This window comes from Salvia hispanica, unplaced genomic scaffold, assembly GCF_023119035.1.
Source record: "Salvia hispanica cultivar TCC Black 2014 unplaced genomic scaffold, UniMelb_Shisp_WGS_1.0 HiC_scaffold_1354, whole genome shotgun sequence".
Classification (NCBI taxonomy): Eukaryota; Viridiplantae; Streptophyta; class Magnoliopsida; order Lamiales; family Lamiaceae; genus Salvia; species Salvia hispanica.
This window is the reverse complement of record NW_025951643.1, coordinates 1-12,471: the sequence shown is the minus strand read 5'-3', so window position 1 is coordinate 12,471 and position 12,471 is coordinate 1. Positions and strand designations below refer to the sequence as shown.

The 12,471-nt window shown below is 37.3% G+C and overlaps 1 protein-coding gene and 1 pseudogene across 1 annotated transcript; one reads left to right on the top strand and one right to left on the bottom strand.

The window, feature by feature from the left end:
- The first annotated feature begins 760 nt into the window (after positions 1 to 760).
- Positions 761 to 4,235, top strand: LOC125198308 (CDK5RAP3-like protein). Its single transcript, XM_048096682.1, is given in 11 exon segments — positions 761 to 914; positions 1,045 to 1,179; positions 1,550 to 1,644; positions 1,732 to 1,826; positions 1,928 to 2,063; positions 2,158 to 2,310; positions 2,408 to 2,471; positions 2,474 to 2,964; positions 3,124 to 3,332; positions 3,656 to 3,788; positions 4,019 to 4,235. Coding segments are annotated over 11 exon segments (1,704 nt in total). The 5' UTR covers positions 761 to 853; the 3' UTR covers positions 4,151 to 4,235.
- Positions 4,236 to 4,254: 19 nt separating this feature from the next.
- Positions 4,255 to 10,130, bottom strand: LOC125198307 (annotated as a pseudogene).
- Between the last annotated feature and the right edge of the window lie 2,341 nt (positions 10,131 to 12,471).

Genomic DNA, 12,471 nt, shown 5'->3' with positions numbered 1-12,471 from the left:
TTAGATTATTTATTTTAGATTATATTTGTCCTTTTAGATAATTAATGTATAGTTACTATTAAATCATGTTGTGTTGAATAATTAATACTCCTTTATACCATAAATTACTAGTAAATAAGAGTGGCAGTATTAAGGAATTGAGCTTGCGAAATTGAAATTGGAGCTTTCAATTTTAAAAATTTCATGTTTGTTATTACTACCTCCGTCCACTAAAATTTGTCCAATTCTCTATTTCTGTCAGTCCCCCAAAATTTGTCTCATTTCACTTTTACCATTTTTGGTAGTGGACCCCATCTTTCACTAACTCATTCCTACTCACATTTTATTATAAAAAATATATAAAAGTGAGACCCACAATCCACTAACTTTTTCAACTCACTTTCTATTATATATCTTAAAACCCGTGCCGGGTCAAATTGGGATAAATTTTGGTGGACGGAAGTAGTACGGTATATTTGGATTTGAAATTAAATTACAATTTTAATTTTATCAAATTCTACGATTTGAATTTCTTATCAAAATGCTCAGTTGGAATTCCACGTAGTTATAAAATGAACACTTTCAGACACTACATACACGTTACACACTCAATACACATATAGTTCCTATCAATTATACTATTTTTACCAAACAAAAGATTTGAAATAAAATTAAAGTGAATTTCTTCAAATTGACCATATGGAGCCCAATTTGAGTGAAGCCCAAAGTAAAGCCCACACTCAAGCCCACAACGCCTTTCCAGCGATCAGACGAACATAATGACAGTCTGAAACGCACCTGTGAAACTTCAGAGCTGAATAAATTCCAAATGAGATTTATGCATTGCTAAATCCAAAATCGTCATCTCGAAGAAATGCAGAATCAAGACGATATTCGGAAACTCCCGATCGACATCGCTTTTGCTCGTCTCGGAGGTAAAATCATTACTTACATTCAACTGTTAGACTCAACTTTTATTTTGAACACCATCTCTAGTTTAATTTCTCTGTTTTCTTGTTTATTTTTTTCGGAAAAACTTGAGTTGATATATTGGTTGAATTGAAGAATGGCTGGTGGATCGGAAGAGGATCCCGGCGGACTGGAGAAAGCGAATGGCGGCTGTGAGGGCGAAGATTTCCACGTCGTTTGCTGCACTGCCCAAAGACATTGATCCTTTTTTCCAAACCCTTGACCTTGAAGGTTTTAGATCGTTTCTTATTTCTTTAGTTGCTTTTGATTTTTGTTTCGTCAGTTCACTTTTATTTTGTCAAACCGCGATGATTAGGATTTGTGAAACTCCAATTAAGCATTTGTGCTTGAGCGAGAGAAGGTGATGCTTGGGAAATGCTAATCGACTTATTTTATAGTATTTGTATAAGGATTGAAGTATGCTTGTTTAAGACTTAGGTAGGACGTATCTATGGAGGTTAGTGTTTGCAGGATTTTTTTAGAAATCGATGCTACTCCAATTGTTAAATTATGTGTAATCACAGCGGCGACTTTCTAAGTTTCTATCTCTTTGCTGTTGTGTATTCAAAAAAATCTTGTTGCTATTGTAATTATTTTTCAGGAATTGGCTATCTGGAAGCAAAGAAAATATATGAAATCCTCTTACAGTCAACTCCAGAAAGCCGCAATATATTTGGTCGGCTTTCAGGTGCTGCGGTAAGATATCTAGACGTCCTCTTTGAATATATGTCTCCATTAAATCATCGTTTTTTACATTTAGTGACAAATCCCTAAATTTGACAGGGTGATTGGGAGACCATAGTGCGAGCATACGAGAAAGATCATATTTATCTTGGTGAGGCTGCTCAGATAATGGTCCAAAATGTGAATTATGAAATGTGAGATATGTTTTGTAGTTTCTCTTACAAAACCAGCAATAATATGAATCATACTTTATAACATTTTTCTTCTGACTGGTTGGTTCTATTTCACTTTAAAGCCCATTTCAGAAGAAGCAAGTCCAAAAGAGTCAGCAACAGCTTGTGGAATTAGAGCGAAAAGAAGCTGATATAAAGCGAAATGCAGCTCTTTCGGCAGCAAAATATTCAGAGGCTTGTCAGGAGCTAGGATTGCAGGTTTTGTTTTTGTTCACTCTCTTTATATTTGTTCTTTATATTCTAAAATGATCAGTCTGAAATCACTTGATGAATGATGAGTCCGGTTCTGCAGGGTGTAAATGTCAGGTTAGAGTTGTTTGAAACAGCTGTAAAATCTCTTCCGAGCACTTTTGGTCAGATGCTAGAATTGTTGAACAGTGACTCCGTTACAATGGCCATTGAGTTTTACTCAACATTTGTTAAAGATGCTCATACAGAGAAGGATGTAAGAGTTTTTCTCGAATTAATTTACTACCTTTGATATTTTTTTTAGCTTATAATTCATTTGATATCCTGTTTCTGAAATATTTCTGTGCTTGCAGAAAACTCCTAGCCCTGTGTTGCCAAACTTGATACACATTCGCCTAAATCCCCCTTCTCTTACCGTGTGAGTCCTGAAGTTTTTGGTATTGTCACCACTGAAGTAAGCAATGATGAACCTGCACTCATAGCTGCTGGGGAAGCAGATATTGCAGCTGAAAGCATTGACTGGGATATTACTTTGGGGAGCTCTGACATTGATTGGGATATTGGTGCTGTAGAAACAGAAGATAATGGAAATGGATTGGGTCCATATGAAATTGTTAGTGCTAGTGATGCTTTACCAAATTCTCCTCATGGAGATGATGCTACGACTCACCAGGTCATGGAAAACTTGGAAGGCACAGCTCAAGATGTCTCTCTGCCAGGTATTGATTGGGATATAAGTGTTGAGAATCCAGAGGTTGGCGGGGCTGAAGCAACTGTTGTAACAAGCACTCCCACGGAATCTGGTTTAATCGATCATTATTCTAAAGCTGAAGCAACTGGAAGTAGCCAAGTAAGGAGTCAGCTTATGGAAACAGAATACCGGAACAAGATACTTGATGACTTATTTGAGGTTTATACTGACTTAATGTTACACCTTCCTGCCCTGTGTACTATTTTGCTAAGGAAAAACCTTCAACCTAGCTATGTATTCCCTCTTTTTCTTTTTGAGATATCTTGCTATTCTATTCTGCTTACTTATGTTTCATCTTTTCTTTGATACCGAGATCAGGTTAAAGCATTTCTGAACCAACGGTTGCTTGAATTAACAAATGAAGAAACCTTATCTTTACAACATCAAGTCCAAGCAGTAGCTCCCTATGTGCTCCAGCAGTACTCTTCTGACTCTATCTGTGAGATGTTATCAAATGTATCTTTAGCCATCTCAAAGTTAACTAATAGGAAGACGCTGGACATGATAATGATATTGAACTCTAGAAGGTATCAACAGTCTTATTCCAAATTATTTTTGCCCCTCTCTCTCTCACACACACGCGCGCACGCGCACATACTGACCTGCCCAAGTCTTGGCTACTAAAATATGTAGTTAGGGTGCACGGTTTCACTGTGTTCTCATGACGTTCCAAAGATTGTGCTTTAATTTCATAGATTCAAAACTTTCATTTGGTTCTTTGTAGATTCATGATTATCGGTCAAAGTTAATGTCCTAGAAAGCTTTTCTCACTTCCGTACTCTTAGGTGCCTGTTCTCGTGTTTTGTTCGATGGTATCACAAATAATCCTCATGGTTCTCTTAAACATCAGATTTTTGGATCGTTTAGTAACTACACTGGAGGAAAAGAAGCACCATGAATCTAAGTTAAAGGAAGGGCTGAAAGACCTTTATGCTAAACGCCTGGAGCTACAAAATTCACTATCTTCCTCATGGCCCAGACAAGTAAGTTCTCTTGCAAGGGTCATAGTACTTTTTTATTTTCTTTCCAAGGGCTCAGTTGAGAGAGAAATATGTAGTCAACTTTACAGGTTAAATTACAAAATGGATTGCACCTGCTATTATTGAAATTGGTTAAAATTTAGCTGAATCAAGAGACTATTAGTCCAAGTCATTCTTTTCTTTTCCACCAGCATTGTAGCTTGCTAATACATTTTTACTATTTCATTTTGCAGGAAGCCGCGCTTGTGAAAACCAGAGAGTTAAAGCAACTTTGTGAGACTACGCTTTCAAACCTTTTCGACGGAAGACCTGTCAATATCATTGGAGAGATTAACACTCTGTTGAACAGTGGCTTAAATGTATAAATTCCATAAACTAGTTGTCTGAGACTTGTAATGATAGTTCTTAACAACGGTGTTATGTTCATGATATCAAAGTGACCTTTGAATAGCCAAAACCAAATTTTGGCTATAAACTGTTTTTCGAACAAATCATTGCTCTCAAAAAGCCTTGAGATATTTCACTTTGTGAAAAGCAAGATTACACAGAGTAGTAGCTTTGTGTGGGTGATGAGCTAAAGAACTTAGAGTTGGTTGATCTAAAAGATCGATCGAAGTCTGCCTCTGCTACATCTGCTGCAGTTGGATTCAGTAGTCGGCTTAGGGATTCCACAATTTCACCAATTTGGGGCCTGAATTCCTGCTCAGGCTGTTGTATGAGAGAGAAAGAGAGAGATGCAGGTTATTATCATCTCTTGGTTTTAACTTATAATAATGTAACGCATGTTGTCTTTTGCAATACCTGAATACACATAGATACTACATCGGCAAAACGAGAGAAAACTTGGAGGGATTTTATTCTTAATGGCTTGATCCACCATCTGTGCTAATGACGCGCTGTCGTGAAGCCTGGATGCAGCCCATCTCACCAGTGACTGCTCTCCTGGTGGTCGTGAACTGCGTGCACACAGAAGAAAATACTACCTCTGATACAATAGCAAAAAAATGGGAAAGTAGAAGTAAACAAAGGAAGAGCATAGTACTTGTCAAATGGTTTTCTTCCTGTCAAAATCTCTAACAGCAGCACCCCAAAGGCATAGACATCAGCCTTCGAGTTACCAGAGCTAGGTTGTAGATTATCTGGGGCAATGTAGCCACTATCAGCAATTGCCATTTCAGAAGCCTGTGCATACATCCAAATTTCAAAGTGAGAAAGCAAAGAAGAAGAAACGGAAGTAGTAGTAATAGAAGTTGACGTGTACCTTGAGCTTAACCGTGTTCCTAGAAAGAGGCTTCAGTATGGCCAAACCACAATCACAGACATGGGGCTTGAGCTCTTCATCAAGTAAGATGTTAGCAGCCTTCAAGTTGCTATGTGGAATAGGTGGCACAAATGATGAATGCATGTAACTGACAAGCAAAAAAAAAGCACATTTTCTTGAGATGAACTAGATTGAGGGGTGGAAAACTCAAAATGAAAACAATTATGGCTATCTACTTACTCCAGAGCTCGTGCTACGCCAAGAGCAACCTGAAGACGGGCGCCCCAGTTCAGCGGTTTGTACGCTACACAATGCAGAGCATCGCAAGAGTCAAGTTCTTGATAAACTCATACGCAAGGAGATGCTGGCCATGCTCCATAGAGTAACCAAGAAGGGGAACAATGTTAGGGTGCTTCAAACGCGATATATTTTTATCACATCGAAGAACTGTTGTTCTTCGATGATGGATAGAGGCACTGTCTTTATGTTCTTCACAGCCACAACCTACCAAAAGAGAATATATATGCCACACAATTCTTATTTTGGATTTTCAAAACCTAAACTTTAAATAGTATGTAAATTTACCGTGCCATCTGGAAAATGTGCTTTATAAACTGAACCAAGGGATCCTTCACCAATAAAGTGTTCTTCACCAAAGCTGTTTGTTGCTATTTGAAGCTCTGCAATAGTGTATACTCTTGGAGCAGATGCCATTCTGCTCTTTGAGAAACTTTTTGTCCTGGGCAATTTCAGTGTTCTAGTCCGAACAGCAGGCAAACGAGAGGGAGTAATCATGGGTGAAGAGCTGAATCCCGATGTGTGAGGGCTGCCTGTTCCACTCACCGATGTATAATCTGTTCCAGATGAAGCAAAACAAAAATGGTGAGGAAAGCGAGCCATGCGAAATTGTACACAGATTGAGAAAGCACTCAGATGATAAGCTGTGTTCTACAGATCATTAATATATGCAAAAAGTAATATATGAAAATAACAAGCAAGAATGATTTTACATGACATGAGCACTTTCAAAGTTGTTCCATGTTTCAGAGGATCTTATTTCCTTATAAGTTCTTCTTACCTTGGAGCGTATCACTAGGAAGAGATTTCATCGAGTCTTCACGGCCTACTGAGCTTCTGTGTCTTCTCATAGATGACTGTTGCCTGTGAACAATCATAAGAGCTGCACTTCCAGCAACCAGAATGATGCCACCAACTATTAGAAGTATACCAACCACGCCCATTTTCTTCTGTTTGTGAGCTCCGTTTATTTCAAAAGGAAAAGGGTGGTTCTCATAGGCACTAATATTTGCTGATACTACTGCTTCTGCTGTTGCTGCTGCTGCTGCTGCTGCTGCTGGTAGTGTTGGTGGTGGTGGTGGTGGTGGTTGTGTTGGTATGTGTTTCTCTTTCGGCATAGACTCAATAGGAAACTTCCAAGGAGGATAGTTTGCTTTCTTACAAATTCATTGCCCCCAAACCTGAAAAAAAACAAAAGTCAGTCAAAAAATTACAGAAATCAAATGTGAGCATGCTCTCTAGTTAAAGACATTTAACATACCGCAAGTTGGTGATATTTTGGAATTGTTCTGGAATAACACCACTGAAATGGTTGTCTTCAATATTCCTAAAATTGGGATTAGTTAGCACACACCTATATATAGTGAAAAGAAATTTAATTTTTTATTTGATACACATACAGATCAGTGAGAGTGAGATTAGCCAAGAAAATTACTGATCCAGTAAATTGATTGTTCTGCAAAAACCTGAAATAGTTCATGTCAGTTCCATACATTAATCAGAGTCAACAAACCGAGATAGAAACTCACAAGCCTGTAAGGTTTGCCAGAGATGTGACCGAGACAGGTAGATCTCCGGTGAAGTTATTGAACGACAGATCCCTGGTGAAAGAACAATACATTTGTCAGAATTGAGAAACAACTTAAATAGTCATTCCCCTTGTGTTGAATGTAGCATACAATTCTTGAAGATGCTCAAGGCCAGCAAACACATTTCCTAAGGATCCAGATAGCGAATTGTGGCTCAGATTCCTACGCGGAGTAAAACAAAATCTCAGTAACATACAGAAGGTTTGGAATCCTCAGAACTAGTCCTATTAAAGAAAGAGAGCTTCTTACAGATGTCGGATGTGTTTCATCTGCTCTATCGAGTATGGAAAGCTCTGATTGAATTTGTTCTCAGCAAAGTTTCTAATATGCATTAAAGAGACCCAAAACAGTCATTACTCTAAAATTGTTAAGCAAATGGTCACAGTTCTTGAAAGGAGATAATTTAAGTATCTTACAAGTTTGAGGTTAGGAGGTAAACTGTGGGGTTGACCCTTGAATGTCATTTGAACAAGATCCCAATAAAATTATTTGAGGTTAAAGGCGGGGCGAAAACTAAAAGAATAAAAAATAACAAAATTTTCTTACAATTTTTTCAGATTTAAAGGGTCGGAGAGCTCAAATTCAATGTTCCCGTTACCCCCATCCCATGAAGTTTACTGCAAAAAAAAGAAGTTATCATAGTCAATCTGTGAAGAATGTATTTAATATTTCATCATATGGTTTGAAGAACTACATTTCGAAATTGATGATCCGATGCAGTGAACTCCCGTCCAAGTTCTGCAAAAGGCCCCCCTTTTTTCCAAAACTCCCCTTTGGGTTGTTAATGACCTGTAAGATTTTGAAGAGCTTGAACTGATAACATGATCCGTTTATCAGTTTTTTTTTTTTTTTTTCCAAAAGCAGAACAAGTAAGAAGATTGTACATTAGAAAAGAAAAAAAAGTTTCAACTTTTCTTGAAGGAAATTCAAAATGGCCCCAAAGTAACTTTCGAATTCTTCCCAAGTTAAGACTATAAGCACAATCTTTTTCCTTTTTTTCAGCAGAAAAATTCAACAAAATTGGTGTATAAATTAAGGGTCAACTGTAATTCAAAATTTAAACTAGTTACCCCCGAAAAAAACGTATTGCCCCCAAGTCCCCTAATCCCAAAAGAAACCCAGAATCAGCAAGAACAGATTCTTAGCCATATTTGTCAAAAAAATATTCTGTAAAAATAGGAAAACAAGAAATGATGGAATATAATTTAAAAAGCAAAAAATATTAAGTATTAAACCCGAAACATTCGATTAAGATTTAAAATCAAGAAAAGTATTTGGAACAATATTCTGCGCGAAAACTTGAATAACAAGTAAAAAATTTGAATTTGTAAGGCATTATACTATAAGTTTGAAATTTTGAGCAACAAAATCGCGAATTGATAGACATACAGAATAGCAACTATTCACATCGCTGAAAAGGGGTTTGGCGGGGATGCGAAAATGGGTTACAGAAAAAATCTTTCAAGAACCTGGGAAAAAGTCTTCGCAAACACAATCTATCAATGTTCGCAAGCTGCAGATGTATGAGACCATCTCGGAATTTCAGAGTGATTTACCTCTGTAAAAAAGAGAGAGAAAGAGAGAGTTGATGGTGGTGAGTGTGGGGAATACAATAAGAAGGGAATGGAAAAAGCAACGACCGATTCAGTTATGTAGTTAGAAGAAGCGCGTGCCCCACGTGCTCGTGCGAATAATTAAATGACGGAACTAGCCCTGTAATTTAATGAATTTATGCCTACTGTATTTTAATACTAATGTGATCATCTATCTCATAAACTTTATTCATGGATGCTTAGCTTCACTTTGACATAAATACCAAGATTGATTGGTCTAATTACCCTAATAAGGTTTTGGGGTATCTCAGTTCAAATTCTAGTTAGCTATCTCTAGTCTTGAAGTCTTTCTCAACTTGGAGAATGAATGAAATAGTGATACTATTACACAAGATGCACTTCAAAATCCAGGCAATGCGTTTGAGCTGAGGAAGAACAGTGTGAATGCATTTGCTGTTATGTTTTTTTTGCACACATTACAGACTTTTATGCTAGCAGAAGATGATACAAACATGTCTAAATTATGATTCTTGAGATGATCTTGCAACATTCCACGGGCTGCTGTTGTTGAGTGGCTCGGTGTTGTGTTAGTGCGGACAAGATCCCCTAATGTGAATTCGGAAGTAAATGGGTTGCTCAACTTTCCTTAAAACATGAGATTACTAGAGAATATATAAGAGTTGAGACAACTACTTTCCCAAAAAAGGCAGTAAGTCAGTAGATAGTTAAACATCGTCATAGCATGAAAAAACAAATGCAAACATGTGTCCTTTACAGAGGCACAAACACCAAACACTAAAGAACATCATCACATGTTCTACAAGTTCCTCGTCGATTATTGTAAGCATAAGATCTTGACTGAGATTATTTTAAGTGACCAATTCATATGTTTGGGGAAGCGCCCTTCCCCCTCGAATGAACGAGGTCATGGAAGTGCACATCATTTGGCTGAAGACGACCCCCCAATGAACTCGTTTTTGCCCCATGGGGTGCTATGTCCGCGACCAGGATTGGGTGGCATGGGGGTGCAGAGCCTGGTCACATGAAAAATGGAGCACCAAAATATTGATGGATGGATGAACCATAGGCGGCGCCCCATCTTTCCCCGGGAAAGTTACTACCCTACAGGCTGGTGGAGGGGGTTCTTGGGAAAGGCTGAGTTGACAGAAGAGAGGGGGCTTTGGTAGAGCCCTGAGTCCCCACCGAAACACCCTTGGAGGATGCCCCCGGGACCAGAAAAACCCTGGGCCCTTTGTTGTACCTTGCAGTTGATCATACAGGGGCCCCTGTGACTGTGAGCTGCTTTCGGGGAAAAGTGGTATTTTCCTGTGATGGAAACCGCTTTCCATTACTCTTTGGGGGCGATGTATCCGGCCATGAATTCTCCTGAGAGCGCTGCTGAATTCCATCACGAAGCCTCCAGATTTGCTATGGTCTTCTCACATGAAAAAAAATTACTACTTCAAATTTAAGATGAATGAAAAAAGAAAAGTCTAGTTCATTTGCCCAACCAAAATAGATGTAGAAAAGGGCCCCTAGCAGGAACAACAGAGATCCTGCTGGAGGTTTTCTCCCACGCCCCATTGTGCTCGGCTGGCGCCTCCGGGAACTTCGCTTTCTGGTCGAACTCTGGTAACAGATAAACCTGGAACAAGGGTAACAAGCTATTATTATTACAGCAACATTTTATGGTTTGTCTTATCCAACATCAAAAATCAAAGGGAGATAGGTTAGAATAAGGTGCCCAGTTCAACCACGTTTTCCAAATTCTTTAATCTTCTCTTTTTTAAAATTTAAAAATCCCAATTACAGTTAAAGCTATTTCTTTGTTTTCAGTATTTTCATCTATGATTTTTTCCCACTTTTTCTCGAATATACATACTTAATCTTCTATGGTGGTGTTGGTTTGATAAAAAATTTTTGTAGCAAAGTAGCAAGATATAATCTAGGATTAAGTTGTGATATTATTTAGTAGGAGGGGGTTGAGTTTTGCAGAGGCCCCACTCTTTGATCTCTTTTTAGCAAAATCTTTTTTTTCATAAGTTTAACCAACTGCCTCATACCATTTCACAGAAAATCAAATGAAACTATCAAGACTTAGACAATCAGATTATATCTACAAAAAATTAGCTACAAATTATAATATCCAATTTTCTTTGAAAACTTGATTAACAAAAAAGTGCTCTAATCAAGGATAGGAGAACAAGTACTAAATCATTAATAGTTTTACAGCCTCTATTCTAGCTTCAATAAATATTTGCCCTTTAAAAAAATATCGAAAAAATAACACCAAACTCAAGTTGTCTTTCTTCAATTATTGGTGTTGGGTTCCAAATATAATCAAGTACATTTATATTGACAAGTTGTGTGATGAATGTGCTAGACCTATTTCCTAACATACTTGCTGAAAAATGCAAACATTTTTTAAACCAATTTTTTGGGTGTAGCTACCTCTTTTCTTGTTTTTTTTTGGAAGCATGTATACATAGATGGCAAGTCTCATTTAAACCCTCAGACTAGTATCAAAAGCAACACAAAATTAACTCCCCAACATAAAAAAATAAATGAAAAGGAAAGCACCATATCAAAAACCCCCATCAACATCAAAAACCAAAGACATAAAGCAATGGAAAAGACATCACCATCAAATATAAGACCACATACAAAAAAAAAAAAAAAAAAAAGGCCCAAAATTTAAACCCTTTTTGTGCACAGTATGAGAGAGAGAGGGGGGTGACCTGCTGCCTGTTGCAAAACCTTTTGCTAAAGGCCAAACAATGACCCTAGGAGATTTGGAATGCATTCCACAGATTTTGGGCCTTGGTAGTAAGGCTTGCATCACTCAGATCTACTCTGCACCCTCCACCTAAATAGGCGGCTGCTGCCCAGTCCCCCCCTTCTTGGGGAGACGGCGCAGGGAGGCGCCCCCCTTTTGGGAACCCACGCCCTCAAAGTAGATTTTCTTGCCAAATTTCAAGCCATTGATGGGGAGGAAGAGGAGGAGGAAGAAGAAGGGGGAAGGGGGAAAGGGGAAGAAGAAAAAGGGCCCCTTTTTCCCCTTTTTTTGTCTAGAACTCATCCATCTAAATAGTTCCGCCCATGCATTATTTTTAAATGGAAAAGGGGGCTCATTTTTGTATATATAAACGAGATAAAAATGGGATCTTTCAAGTAAGTGGGTTCTTTTTTGGGTATTCTCCCAAAAATATTTGAAAAAAAATAAAAAAAATTTAAAAAAAGGAACAAAACAAAACACACCCCTAAAACACATGCAGAAAGCTTTTTTAAAAATTGACCCTAATTGAAAAGCTTTTTTAAACAAGAAAAAGTTCAGAAACAGAGTGCTCGAGGGGGAAATTTTTTTTTCTTAAAAAAAAAATATCGACGTGAGAAATGGAGAGAATGGCGAACCTGACAATAGGCCATCACGCCAGCTTGAGATCTTGGTTTTGGACCAGTGTTCTCCGAAAAGACTTGTGTCAAAAAAATGGAGGCACGCTATGTAGAGACTGGGGAGCTCTCAGTATCTTTTGTACCATTATATATTTAAAATATGCTGAAACTTTTTAAAAAAATATCTAGTACAAAATAATGAGTGAATTAGTATTTTTTTTTAAAAAACATACGAAAAAAAATTACATTATTTTTTTTTTTAGTCTTCTTCCAAAAAATTTTATTTATGAAAATTTTCTTATTCTTTATCCCCTTACATTTTTTTTTTTTATCCCTTTTTTTTTATCAATTATGGTTTAAAACCATTTTCTAGAATAATAAAATATAAGAATCATTCATTTTAAAAAATATGAATAAATAATTGTTCGTTTTTGAACTTTTAGACTACCAAATTATAATCTATGAAATTGAAAAGTATGGGGGAGAGGAAAAAATAATTGAAATAATATTAGTGTAATGGACTCCAACATTTAAAAATCTCCAATGAAAAGTGTAAATTAAGAAAATATATTTTTCATTTACCTCTTAAAAAA